We start from the raw sequence: 14912 nt of genomic DNA, 5'->3' as shown, positions 1-14912 counted from the left end.
ATTGCATGTATTGCCAATTAAAAATAGAGCAGGTGAGAAACAAAACAAACACTTCCGCTACCCTTGCCCTTCTTCCCAGTCTCAACTTCACTCCATTCCTATTTCCTCTACCTCCTCCGTGTTGTGGGTAGCACAGGCCGAATGGGGGTCGTGGTCAGTCCGTAATGGTTCCTCTCTGCTGCTTATTCCTCCTCACACTGTCCCCTGCTTCATTGTTGGGTCCTCTTTATGGGCTACAGTCCCTCGGGATAAGCCTGCTCCAGTGTGAGTCCTCACAGACAAAACCTTGTTTCAAAGTATTAAGAGAGTACACTTTTTTGTGGCATCTAACATGTTTTATAGCAAAAACAGTTTACTAAAATTAAAATTGTGAAATCTTTTGACAAATCTTAATGTTTTAGACAATAAATGACCTAACTATTTTGCCATGGTGTAAAAGATGATGTAGCAAGATAGCCACATCAGACCATGGAATGTATGCAGTGGGGGAATAAGTTTTTGGATATTTGAGTTTCAGTGATCTAGTGAATAAAGGGTCAAAATGGATGTGTCATGGAGCATGATTAAGGTTCTAAGCAATCTTCTATGGCTCTAGGATGTTTTCTCCATCCACAGTCACTTCTGTTGACTTGCTCATTAGAGTGATCAATATGATCACGATAACAGCCTAAGATGGGGAGAATCTGTCCCTCTTATTTCATTGTGATAGAGCAACCCCCTGTAGTTTTAGCATTTCTTTAATGGAGAGCAGATGTAAGTGGGAGACAGCAACAAAGTGAACACTGATCTTGTGACTTCTTTTGGCAAATAACCTGTGTGATAGTAGTTGGCATCAGGTTAGAGAAAAATAGCTATAGAATAATTTGCCTCTCAGTAAGTCTTTGTCTTTAAAAATTAGAGATTAATTTTAATCTTGAAACTATAGCTTTTTATGCTACTTTTTTAGAAAGTGAGTATATAATAAAAGAATGCTTTCATCATTTAAGAGGACCTTGGTTTTAGTTGTAAGACAATAGAAAATGTCGCCTGGTGTACATCTGTGGAGAAACCTTTGGGCTATTTAGTGAATAGCTGGGGTGAGATTTTAAAATTAAACCATCACAGCGACATAATTCCCTAGTACATTGTTTTAGCAGGAAAAAAAGCAACCGCTCTAACTGCTTTAGGGGTGTTATGAAATTGCGATATAGTATGAGAAATAACAGCTGGGTGGAATGGAGGTGTGTGTGATAATCCATAAAGATGTGGCCTCTATTATGAAAATGCTTGAGAACTTCTGCTCTAAGAAAGCATTTCTTAACTGTATTTGTATTATTTGTCCTATCGTTTATAGACTTGGATTCGGGATGGAAGCACCAAATGCATTGATTACACAAGAGCTGTTAATAAAGGTTCTAAAGCCTCAAGCTTAAGAAATAAATGATTTTGAATCATGAGATTCTTATGAGATAAGCTTCTTGTTGAGTACAACTTTTTTTTTTTTTTTCATGGAATCACTCTGAAAATGACTTCTATCCAGATATCCTAAAATACTTATTTAATACAGTTGCAGAAGTGAATTGTGTCTATTTTCCTAACAGAAGTTTTGAGCTAATCAAAGGCAGATGACATGTATTATGTACATGTTATTTCTTTTTAGGTGTTGGTTTGAGTGGAAGTTTGAAATATTGTTTTGATTTTGTGCAAATGTACCTCAATAGATACAAAAGGCATACGTGCAATTGAAGAGGCTCCTAGTGGGAAACAGAGATGAGTAAGCGGTGTTCAGCTATTCTTCATTCATTGTATTACTTCAATTTCTTTCAAGCCACTTTTCTTGTCATGAAGAATTTGAGACCTGCTTCTTTTACAGATGTCTCTTTAGCAAGCTTTTTATTTTTCCATTATTATGGTGACAATGTATCTTGGCTCACATTAAATCTTAAGGAGCTTCAGAGATCAAGAAAGTGACACATTTAAAAAGGGAAGGCAACTATTTAGGACAACACTTGAGCATATGCTATATTCATCCCTGTTCAGAAAGCACTTCAGCACATGCTTAAAAGATGTTCTCCAAAGAGAAGCTGTCTAGCCTCAATATTGAAATTCCAAAGAGGCAAAAGTCAGTACTTTTCAATAAGTATTTGGCACCTACCTTCCCTGTTGATTTGAACGGGGTCTGCCGTTGCTCAGTAGTTCTGAAAAAAATTGTCCATTTGTTCTGTGGCTACCTTTTTATTCCCACGTGCAGGGATATGAAGAGTTTTAAGTAGTTTCTTATCAGGATCTTGAGCACAGTGCTAAACTTAGGAGTTCTCTTAATTACCCATGGTCTGCCAGAGAGGCTCTGCAACCTTTCCCAAACCTGTGACCTGATTTGAGGCATCCAGCTAGTGCTTATTAGAGTAGTGCACCACTAATTACATGAAGCTTTAATTTAAGACTTTGTGCGTTGTGAATGTTCAATGCCTTTCAGAACTGGATGTCTCATTTTGGATATCCAGTGAAAGAGATGAAATTTTGATATAGCAGTCTCAAATGTTCAGTTTAGTGCCTTGAAATATACAGGCAAATAAAGTTAAGTGCGCTCTTTTTATTTGTAATGTTTTCATTAACATATAATTTTTAATGGCTTATAAAGCAAATGTTATCCTCTCATTTGGATAGATTTATTTTTGGAAAGATGACTAGGTACTCTGGTTACAACAACTGTTTAGTGTGTTATTTAGATAAAAATGCATCTGTGGTATTCATATTCTAACTGTTCCAGTGTTCCATGAGGGAGAAAATGGAACTGAGGGGTAAGTGACATAAAACTGTAATGGTTCTTTAGGCCTAAGATAAAAATGCAACACCCTTTCCCCCCCCCCCCCCAGTTACTGTAAATTTTAAAATTATTTGTATCTGAATAGCTTGCACTCTCAGAATTATTTTTAAAATTCTTATGTAAACAATTTTTAAAAATCTTATCTAAACCATGAGCCTTGAAGTGCAGAAAAGTTGGGTTAAATCCAAGTAGAAGAAAATAACAAAGAAACACAAGGTGGGATGTGTTGAAAAGTAAATGGCACTCATTATAATTGCACTCATTATTGAAAGGTAATATGACCTCATTATAAGTAATTGTTATGTCTTGGGTAGGGGAGAAGGTATATAAATAGGGACATACAAACTCTATCTGAAAATAAGAGCTGTATTGACAGTACAAGATTGTAGTAATTATAGAATGGAGCTGACATTGTAATACAGAAAGTGAAGGGAAGGTAAAGATGGAAACTGAAAGGAAATATAATTACATGGCAGGTTAAGTCATATAAAGAGTAATTTCCACTGCATCCAGAATAAGAGAGATTCTGGGAGAAGAGAGCGGGAGTCTCCAACAGATGGCAAGAATCATTCAGACACTGAAGAGCTTGACATTGTTGAAGAAATGAAATGCATTCTTTGTTTCATTATTTACAATGGCAAATTTAGGACAGATGTCTGAAAGACAAGCATTTTCAGGAGTCTCAAAGGGGAAATGTTAAGGGAAAGCAGAGAAAGAAATTAAAAAATAATTGATCTTTAACTGGCTGATTCAAAAACAAAGCCAAGTGAACTGGATCCAACCTGAAAGTATGAAGAAAATTGTGACTTAGTTTGAGTGGTATATTTTGAGTAGTATAGCCAAACTGTCTGTGATGTTTCTTTATTGATTTCAAACTGTGATTCAAAATATGTCCTGACACAAACAGCTGCAGAATAGCCAACAGAGTACTTTTTGGAAGAATTGAGAGTTTTATACTGAAGGAAATAGTACAAATGATACAAAGATGTTGATCAGACTTGAAAAGAATTGAAAACTTAGAATTTTATTTTAAAGATATTTCCTTCCACAGCTTGATTTTGGTTTTCTGTCCATATTATGTCTTCCTCCAATTTATACTCTCATAACCAATGTAGCCTGACAGAGACTCATCAGAATTTTATCCCATAGTAGGAACTATCCAAAGGATCTGATTCTATTACTGCATCTTTGAAGTGTCCCTGTCTCTTCTTTGCCTTCCGTCTAGCCTTCCATAAAGAAAGATGACCTACAGTTTCTCCTCTCGGGCTCTTCTCCCAACCCTAGTGAAATTTTTCCACGTGACTCTTGAGTCCAGTGTCTCTATTTAAGGTTTTCTTGGCTGGCATGTGGTTTATCTTCCTCATCATGGCCACCTTCAGGCAATGAGAAGCATATAAAAATTATCCAAATCTGACCGGGCTAGGTGGGATCTGGGTTAGCTAAAGAAAAGATTTAAAAAGACAGTGCAGCAATGCAATTTAGTTCAAAACTAAATCTCCTTTGTAAAATGGTTTTAATGTTTTCAATTAGTTGTTCATGTTACTTGAATTTGAAAAGAAAGAATATTTTTATTAGATTACAGTGTGTTACCCTTGGCAGGCTGCCAGATATCCACCCAGCTCCTCCTCACTCCTTCCCCTCAATAGGACAGTGGGGGGAGAAAACAAGATGAAAAATCTCGTGGGGTAAGTGAAAGACAGGGAGATCAATTAGCAATTGCCATCAGTATTGGGCAAAATGCAGGTTGATCATGAGCCAGCAATGTGCCCTTGTAGCCAAGAAGGCTAATGGTATGCTGGGATGCATTAAAAGGAGCATGGCCAGCCAATCAAGGGAGGTTATCCTCCCCCTCTGCTCCACCCTAGTCAGGCCACATTTGGAGTACTGTGTTCAGTTTTGGGCCCCTTAGTTTAAGAAGGACATGGAACTGCTTGAGCAAGTCCAGCGGAGAGCTACAAAGATGATCAGGGGACTGGAGCACCTCCCTTATGAGGAAAGGCTGAAAGACTTGGGTTTGTTCAGCCTGGACAAGAGAAGACTGAGGCGGGATCTTATCAATGATTATACAAATCTAAAGGGTGGGTATCAAGAGGATGGGATAAAACTCTTTTCAGTGGTGCCCAACAACAGGCCAAGGGGCAATGGGCACAAGTTGGAACACAGGAAGTTCCACCTCAATATTGAGGAAAAACTTCTTTCCTGTGAGGATGCCAGAGCAGTGGCACAGGCTGCCCAGGGAGGTTGTGGAGTCTCCTTCCCTGGAGACATTAAAAACCCACCTGGATGCGTTCCTGTGCCCCCTGCTCTAGGTGTGCCTGCTCAAGCAGGGGGGCTGGACGAGATGATCTCCAGAGGTCCCTTCCAACCTTTACCATTCTGTGATTCTGTGAAAAGTAATGGAATGTATGGCCAAATAAAAATAGAGTTGGATGGTGAGAAACAAAGACAAAAACTAAAACACCTTCCCGCCCTTCTTCCCAGGCTTAACTTCACTCCATTTCCATCTCCTCTACCTCCTCCCTGATGTGAATGGCACAGGGGGATGGGGAATGGGGTTGTGGTCAGTCCATAACAGTTCCTCTCTGCTGCTTATTCCTCCTCACACTTTCCCCTGCTTCGCTGTTGGGTCCTTTCTATGGGCTGCAGTCCCTCGCGGTAAGCCTGCTCCAGCACAGGCTCTCCACAGGCTGGAGTTCCTTCAGGACACATCCACCTGCTCTAGCGTGGAGTTCTCCACAGGCTGCAGAGTGGATACCTGCTCCACCAGGGTCTCTTCCACGGGCTGCAGGGGAATCTCTGCTCTGGTGCCTGAAGCACCTCTTCCCCTCCTTCTCTTACCTTGGTGTTCACAGGGTTATTTCTCACCTTTTTTCCTCACTCTCATTCCATTGTGCACCATTTTGTCCTTTTCTAAACTTGCTTTCCCTGAGGTGCTGCCATCGTGGCTGCGGGGCTCAGCCAAGCACTGCGGTGGATGGGTTGGAGCTGGCTGGAACCGGCTGTGTGAGGCATGGGGCAGCCCTGACCGCTCCTCACAGAGGCTGCCCTGCAGCTCCTCCATTGCCACCTACACCTGCTACTGAGAGAGCTGGGAAACACAAGCACGTTTTGCTGGGCATAATCCTCTCACTAGATCATATAAGAGGAAGCAAAACCCAGGGAAATAAAGTGAGACAAATTATATCTCCATTTTATTTTAATTATGAGAAATTAATTGTGTCCACGAGAGACAAAACAGTAGTTAATACACTGAAAGCTTTTGGCCAGTGGGTGGTGTGATATGTTTTTGCCATTGGTGGAGCTGTCAAGACCAGAAGACAGTCATAAACTATTATAATCTATCGGCTCAATTTTTCTTTGACAAAAATGCTAAAAATATTTTATATGTATCAGGTGTGGTAATTAAAAATATCTTTTTGTTCACACCTTACTTTTCTTGCAGTGTAAAGCTGATGGGTATGACACCATTGCTACTTCAATTTTATTAATCTTTTATTATATAATTAGTTTCTTAAATTTCTCAAGATGTTATCCTGCATCTAACTGTACTTTCCCAAGGGGTTAAAAGAGCACCCAAACAGTGCTCTTCCTCGTTGGCATTCTTCCTCCAGAATGTGTATGTATCCTTTTTATTTTCTTCAGTAGTGTGTTACAACTGTGTGCGGTTCTGTGAGGATTGGTTGGTATTTTCTGTTACGGTGTAATGTGTCCTGGAAGAGAACAAATATGCAGCTTCCCTAGAGTGTGGAAGAAGTGCAAAGAAGGGCCTGAGAATGTGTTTAGAAGGGAACAGTCACCTGGCGTACACACTCAGCTGCCAAGCTGTCCCTTTTGTCAGGAAATGGAGGCTGCCTGAGTTCTGGAAATCATGTTTTCAAGCCAGCATTCATGGGAACAAATTACAGGGACTATGCTTTTGTTGTGAAATAGCTGATTTTAACTCCTGATACTTGAACTAAGGAGAAAACAATTTGTAGATTTCCCTGCTGGGTGGATTCTAGAGGATAGATCCTAGCTCCTGGCATCTGTTGAAGTCTGTCAGAAGAAAATCACTTACTGGGGCGCTTTTTCTGAGTAACAGAGAAAACATCTGAAATGCAATATCAGATTCAGTCCCAAGTGGACTGTACATGAGAAATTCATAGCTGGAGGGAGGCCAAAAAAAGCTGTCCATCTTATGCCTTAACTGAAATGAAAAATGTACCAAGATTTCGTAGTAAATTTTAAGTATTAAAATTCTTGAAGACATCAATGAGTTTTGGAAAGAAATTTTGCTGAAAAGACCAGATGCTAGGTGGAATGCCATGCTCCTTTGGTCTGGAGCAAACGTCCATGACAATCTGGACATCCAATAGCAACAGGACAGAGGAGGTAAAAAATGGATTCTGCAGCTTCATGTCTCACATATGAGATTGTGAAATCAAGCAGCGTCACAAGATCCTTTCAAGGTCAGGAGAACATGGCAACCTGGGATTGGAAAAAAATTTGCTGAAGGTCATTCCCATATCAAGAAGTCTGCAAATTGCTGCTGTAGGCAAGTTAGGCGAGGTTCTAAGTTAGAATCAATGAGTGGGGTTTGGTTTGGTTCTTTTTAATGGGATTCCTAGAAATTCTCAAGACATTTTAGGACTCCATGTTGGTAGAGTTTTTGCTATGAAAAAGCCAAGTGAATGTTGACATTTTTCCTTGGGTTTACTGAGGCTTTATCAGTGGATTTATGGACTGCAACTGTGCAACTTAACACTGAAAGTGTACTAAGCTCTGTAATGAAGGAGGTGGTGATTGCTGCTGCAAATTGAACAGTTGCTTCATTTTCCATAAGCTTCATAAAGATGTTCTGTAAAAGTTGCTCTGATTAAAAAGATTATTTGCTAATTGAAATGTCAGCAGACTTGACCTGGGATATGAAAATCAGGCTGTATACTTTCCTCTTCAAGCACTCTCATATACCATGTTACACTTTGCATACCCGAGACAGAGGCTTGTTTTGCAGATCTACTATGACAATCCTAGTTAAAATATACCCTAGTGGAGATCTAGACCAGTTCACATTAGCTTTAACAGAAGGCATCATTTTAACTGTATTATGTTTAAAAGGGCTGATGCCAGGAGGAAAGATCCAGATCTGTTTTTATAGTACAAGTTAGAAAATGGATGCATTAGAATGCAGAGTTGCACCAAATTTATTAATCCATTTTTAGAGTAAAGATGTTCTTTCATTTCTCATCAGACAGCAGTTGACTCTGATGGTACAATTCAAATATTCCTAACCCTTTCAAAGTGCTTTATGGTGCTGGGCAGTGATTACGCATTCTGCAAAAGTACTGCTTCAGCTGCTGCGAGCAGGCTCTGATCCTACCCACTGCTTCCTGCTGTTGCACTGCCCCTTCTCTTGTCCTAGAACAAATGTTTTTCTGCCAAAAAGCTATTCAACACAATGATCTGATCCATGTGCAATAGTTATTTTTTCCCTCTTTTTATCCTCCACCCTGCGCCGACCAAAAACATAAAAAGCGTGGCAGGAGAGGAAAAGCTGTTCTTTTCAGGCAGGCTAGTGTCCAGAGCTAGTTCATTGCATGGCCTCAAAAACATCCCAAAGCAACAACCACTGCTGGGTCAGGAGTTGTGAGCTTATGGTTACAGGGATGGTTGAGTGTTTTAAAACTAAAGTGATTAATCAAGCTTAAGCTGCAGTTCTGGTTGCATTTCTTTGGGGCTGCCATAAATACTGCTTTTCAGGAAAGAGTGTAGGTGGTTATTTTCAGTCAGCTCAGTTCTGTAGACAAGTTCACTTTGTGCAGATGCAGTCCATAGGAAGTGCAATCTGGGAACAATCTGAAGAGGAGAGAGGGAAAGGGAAAATATGTTGTTTAAATTAGTTTCCACAGCATTGACTATGAAACTCTAGACCTCCATTGCAATTGTTGGAATAGAAGGAAGCCCTTTTTTACCAGTTCAGTCCATCTGGCAATAGCCAGAGATAAACAGAAGACTTAATTTAGATGAATGTCAGAAATGACCCATATAATTAGGAACCATGCTGTTCGGACCAATAGCTTTTTCATGTTGTTATTTCCATTCACTGCTCTTTTTCCTCCCCTCCAGGTATTGCCAAAACTGGTTTATGTGCCTTCTATTCCCCATAATTAATGAATCTTTACTGGAGAAAAGAAGTAAATAGGTTGAGGCTTTTCTGTGTGCATTTGGCATTTATCTTCTCTGGTCTGTTTCCTGCTTGGTTTTTAACATGTTTAGTACTAGTATGTTAATACCATCAGTCAGATTAGCATTCTGGCACTGCAGGGCCACGTAGTTTATAAAACACACTTAGCCTGTATGTATGGAGCACTATTTAGCAGTTTGCTAGAATAGTTATGCATTTTGAGGTTTACTGCAGTCTTTTCTTACATCTGTGGCTGTTAGTGCTATTCAGATTTTCTTCTTATTTGAAAAAAATCCCACCCTCTTATTCTTACTAAAATGTATTTTTACCTTATCTCTTTAATATTTTTATTTAAATACCTACTCCTCATTAAATAAGCAGTCCCTATTGCTTGTATTTTAGATAGCTTTTCTCCTACTTTTAATGTCCTTTAAAATAAATTATTCCTTACTCTGTAGAATGCTGTGTCCGTATTACTGTTTGCCCACGTACAGAGCAATTTGGCACTGAGCAGGCTTGCCTTTCTAAAAGATACGTGCTGTCTGTCACAAGCTATTGGGTTTGATGCAAGAATTAATGGAGGGACTTGTTTTGTGCAAATGATCAGAATCGAGAGTCTTTGAGTTTTCTTCTGGTCTCAGTTTAGGTGAAACAACCTTGCTCTGAAATAATGTTACTCAAAGTATGACCAATTTATGCAGTTTTGTGGAACTTGAGAGGTCCCCTGCAAAGCAATAAGGATATGTCTAGCTTGGAGAGGGCTGATGCATGTGTGCTTTGCAGCTCCGTGTGGTGTAAGTGGGCCAGTGGGGTGCTGTTCCTGAGCTCATTAGTCCTGTGCAGAACTAAATGTGTACAACCACAAGGTAGCTTTCCTTAATTTACTGGAGAAGGGTTTTGAGACTGTTGCGTTTGTTACTACTGCGGTGAGAATCCAGGATGTGTATAACGCTGTGATACAACAATTGCTACTACCCTGAAATTATGGTTTTTTGACTGAGAGGTGTGGAGGTCACTCACCTGTTGCACTGTAGTTTACTTGCTGGGTGAATGATTCAACAAATAATAGAAGAGGTGGACTGAGGACCCATATTAAAAAGACAATATTCTAACCCAGGCACCTGCTTTCCAGAAGAGTGTTCCACGATACGGGTGTGCCTGGGATTAATACTGAACTGATGTCGGTTTACAGGAATGCAAGGTTGTTGGAACTGAAGATGGATTGTGATTCTGTTGCAAGGACAGGTCCTGGGTTTTGTCCCTCCTTCCATCTCTCTTTGTTTTAAAAATTCTTGTTTAACTGATAAAAAATTCCATCTTCTTGGCCATGAGTGTTGAATGCAGAGCTGTGTTGTCCAGCCACTGAGCACTCCTGAAAGATTAGATAGCTTCAAGGAATGGTAGCCCTTCTCTGTCAGGATTGTGTGAATTTTAAAAGGTCTAAAACACCCCATGCACATAATCTTAGCCAAAATGTCTCTGCTTCTTGGCACGTGCCGTGGCAGGGACTATCTTTCCACTGTGCCTCAGGAGATACATGATGATTTTGTGAATCGTTTTGTCGGAATTCCACTTGTGTAAGCCCTATGTGACACCCCCCTCCCACCCCACCCCATTTTAGGATAATTTGATTTATTTAAATAACTTCAGTGTGAAATTTTTATGGGTGGAGGAGACCAAGAATTTTGCATGGGTATGTTATGCTCTTATCACAACAGTTCCTGAAAATGTAGTCCCAGCATAAGTAAAAGAATATAGGCAAGAGATTACTGTGGGGAGGTTAGCAGTTTAAAAAACATTCTGCTGTAAAAGCTTTGATGTTTTTAATCTTTAAATCAGAACTTTTGTGTTTTCTTGTTAAGCTTTCCCAAGCAATAAAAATGTTATTAAAAAAATCTTTGCAGTACAAATAAATGTCAGTGAGTTTGTTTGAATACCAAATATAACGCAAAAAATGGAGGGAGATTTTAAATTTTTATAGCAGGTCAAGATACTGTGTAAATGTCATGAAGTAAGTAGTCATTAAAGAGATGGCATCTTTTAAAAGAAAACTTTGGGATTTTGAAGTGAGTTTCCTTCCCTTCCCTGCACTTTTTAACCCTTTCCCCTGGAAAGCTATCACCAGATTTTGGCCTCACAGCCTGACAGACAGATTTGATGATCATCTGGTGGTATTTTTCAAAAATACCTGTACAACTTCAGAGCAGAAGTTGCACTGAAAATCATTGGCGTGTGGTTCTAACTCATACAGTCACTTTTGAAAACCGCACTCTGCAGTTTTGTGAGAGTTCTCTTAATTTGGAGGCTCACCACTTTTTTGCTGATCTCCCAGCATTCACTTTTAATTCTGAATGGAGAATCTGTCCCTGAATTATATGGAAAAATGTGATTCCTGGATGAACAGATCCATTAGTCACTGTACTGTGGGAGTGAGAAGAGATTGTAGCAGAAAATGGGTGTACACTGGTGCTAAGATTTCTTGTTGGCCATACTTGGGGGGGAGGGTGGGGGTGAGGGAGAGGGGAAGTCTTATCATGGGGTCTTGTGGCCTTAGTTTTAGCTTGATTAGAATGAAGGGAGAGAATTGCTTTTATTTCAGTGGGGCAAGATTCAATTCCTTTTTTTGTTGAGTTTCCTGGAGAGGGAGAGGACAAAGGGGGGAACTTTGAGTGTACTCATCAGGCACTGAAAAAGCAGAGATTGTTTTTTACCAAGTCTGGATAAATTTGAAACCCACCTTTTTTGTCCATCCTTTCAAAGACATTGCAACTTGAAAAAGCTCTAATAAAATTTTTCTTCATTATGCATTGCTTTCCCTACCCTTATGTGAGGTTGTATTTGTCCATAGATATCAGAATTTGCCACTAGTGCATTTAGACAGTGAAGACTGTCTAATCTGAAAGATGAGGAAGAGACAGACTTGCTGAACCCTTAGAGCTTCATCCTGTGTGCTTTACATGCCCAGCTTTTATCAAGTTGGGAGCTTAGGTGTAAATGACCTGCACAATTCTTGGAAGAAGCCAGTCCCAAAATGTCTGGTGATGGAAAGGATCTACCCCATTTGGTGCTACCTATGTCCAGTTTGCTCAGATAATGAGGAGTGCTAAAGCTTGAATGTGCTCAAAAGTTTTCCCCCTTGAGAAGGGTAGAGTTGGGATGGTCATTTAGTATGAGTTTGATTTGTTTAGAGAATGATTAGTGTCAGAGTCTGATCTTGTGAATGGACTGAGGTCCTTGCTTATTGTACAATGTGGATATTCTCTTGAGTGTGGAAAAAATGCTGGTGGAGCCTGACTAGATGCCCTAGAAAGGCCTTCATCAAAGTTGGGAGCTGTCCTAGATACTAGATTTTAATAGTTTGTTCTTGACGAAAATTCTGAATTTGGTGTATGGCTTGTGAAACTCACTCTTAAGAACTTCATGTAGTAAGTTAACCTGCTGATAATGCATAGCTGAGAGCCTACTGCACATGACAGGGTATTAGCAGAGAAAGGTTGCTGTGGAAGGTCAAGAGTGGGACGACAGTTTAGGACAGGGTAGGGGTTCAACCTGTAAAATGAGATAATTCTATTTGGTAGGATAGATAAGAAAGACTGGAAGTAAAACCATCACCTTGGGAAAAATGGGTAAGCAAGTTGATGGTTTTGGCAGGTAAGCCAGCTGCAGAGTAGAACGGTAGCAAAAAGAGAAACTTTATGGAAACATCAAAACCAGAGCAGCTTCAGAACCCAATTAGTCCTGATTTTTTTGATGACTTCCATTCATAATTTCAGCCAAAGTTGCCTGTATCCAGGCTATTCTTACCATGTGTTCATCCCACCCGTGTCAGAAAGAAATTTGTTTTGTCTTATTTCTAGTCCAGTTTTGTGGAGAATCACAGGATTGTGAAAACACCTAAGGGTTCGTTTGGTTTTCCAAACTAAGTTACCAAGCTTCTCCAGATACCTTTTTTAATTAGATACTTATTTTTTGACAGTATTATGATAGCATTATGGAATGTCGTCTTATCTGTGAGGTACAGGCATTGCTTTTATATGTACTGACTAGTCAATTCAATATATGCTTTGAACCAACTATTAAATGGTGATACTTTTGTTCTAAATATATTGTTTTGATTTCACAGGTGCCTGCATAAATATCACCAACAGCCAGTGCCAAATGCTGCCATATAACTACACTACTATAACTTCAGTTCTTTCCATTGTCAAAAGTATTGAAATGGAAAAGTTCCTGAAGTTCTTCAGTTATCTCAATCGTCTCAGCTGCTATCAACACATCATGCTGTTTGGCTGTAGTCTTGCTCTTCCTGAATGCATCAGTGACGGTGATGACAGGTATTTGGGAATGAAAATCAGTCAGTGACTAGAGCCAGTTGTGGTAGAATACTCGCTGTCTAATCAGACAAGGGAAGATCCAAACTAAGCCTGTGACCTTCTCATTGCAAAACTCCTGCCTGTCAAAGCTATTCACAACATTTCTGCCAAGATAAGCCAACTGCAATGGAGTTCTCTCAGAAAAAATATTGCCACTGTATGGAATAAAACTGTGATATTAGGGCAGTCAGGCTCAGCTTCTTAAAAAAAGCTGTGTAAACTACTTTTACCCCATTACTCAAATCTGGATGTGTTGAAATAGAATGCTTTGTAACAAGATAAACACATTGGATATTTATGGTATTGGCATAGAGTGTGGTGGCTGCTAGTTAAATTAAACTTCAATTTTTTTAGTGTTTTCCTTCAGAAAAGTTAATATTTTAAATATATTTTATGGTATTAGGTTAGCAGAATGTATTCAGAGTGACAGAAACTGTTTTGGAAGCTTAAGAAGCATGTCTTATTTTCTGCATTTACACAATTACACAGCCTTAGTATCATGTTCATGCACTTTTTTCACTGGGTTTGATTTTAAAAAGGATCAGTGAGTTTAACAGTGCTAAAATCAAAATACGGCACAAAAAGGAAAAGAGGATTTTTTTTTTTTAATATGTACACAATCTCTGATGTTTCTGGAGGGGGAAAGAGGGACGGTAAATTTCTTTCTCCTTATTTTAATTCCTCCTTATTTCCAATTTCTTCACTGTGAAATTCAGTGGAAGAGAATATGGCAATTGTATGTGTGATTCAGTTGACACAACAAGAACCAAGAAGCTGAAAGCTGTACAGTTTAGAAGGGATAGGATGCTTATAATAAAATGTTCTATGAGACGAGGTAAGCTGATCTAAAATATAGTTGCCAATGAAAGGTACAGTCCCACTCCAGGCGATATATGCCTGCCATTTCCATTTCACCAGAGTGATTCCTGGATTGGAAAATTAAGCTCACTAAACTGACAGAAAATTAAGCCAGAAAAGAAGTATACAAATGATGATATGGATAGGATCAGGGTGGCGGTAAGGCTGCGTGGGTAACAGTGGAATGAGACTTGCTATTAGACTGGCTGAACCATTGAATCCAAACACACCTGTGCGCATATCTGTGTTAGACTACTGAAATCTATTTTCAATTAACCCTCTTTAAATCAGTGTGTGATTAATTATAGCCCCCCTGCTCCAATTCAGTATTACAATTGTTCCAGTTAAAGAATCTGATAAGACAGAGCCTTAAGCTACCTGCTGTGTCTAGGAATCATAGAACAAAACAAGAAAAGTGCATTCAGGTAATAAATGGATGCATTTGAGCATTCAAGAACAGAAGAGGCAATTTCTCTGTGGCTTCACTTGTTCTGCCTTGTTTGGAATTTGAGTTTCACAAACCTTGAGAGCGAGTGGTGTGTGTCAGAAATGCAAAGCTCATAGATCAATCAAATAGTCGTGAAAGGACAGGATTTTTACCTTTTCTTTTCCATTTCTTTCCTGAAGATGTCTTTCTTGCAGGGCTTACATTATGACAGCTATCTTGCTAATTTAAGAAGTTGTTAAGCTAATGTTTGGAACATGCGGGTTT

General features: G+C 39.4%; 1 protein-coding gene across 2 annotated transcripts in view; it reads left to right on the top strand.

Annotated features, from left to right (window-relative positions):
• The window catches only part of CORIN (corin, serine peptidase), a 164348-nt gene that overhangs the window by 46001 nt on the left and 103435 nt on the right, over window positions 1–14912 (top strand). For both annotated transcript variants that reach the window (XM_064449377.1, XM_064449376.1), the window contains exon 4: window positions 13093–13303. In XM_064449377.1, the coding sequence (XP_064305447.1) occupies window positions 13093–13303 (211 nt within the window). The remainder of the gene's footprint in view (window positions 1–13092; window positions 13304–14912) is intronic.

This window comes from Phalacrocorax carbo, chromosome 4 (assembly GCF_963921805.1).
Source record: "Phalacrocorax carbo chromosome 4, bPhaCar2.1, whole genome shotgun sequence".
Lineage (NCBI taxonomy): Eukaryota > Metazoa > Chordata > Aves > Suliformes > Phalacrocoracidae > Phalacrocorax > Phalacrocorax carbo.
Note: the sequence above shows the minus strand (reverse complement) of the source record. Positions and strands in the feature narration are given on the sequence as shown.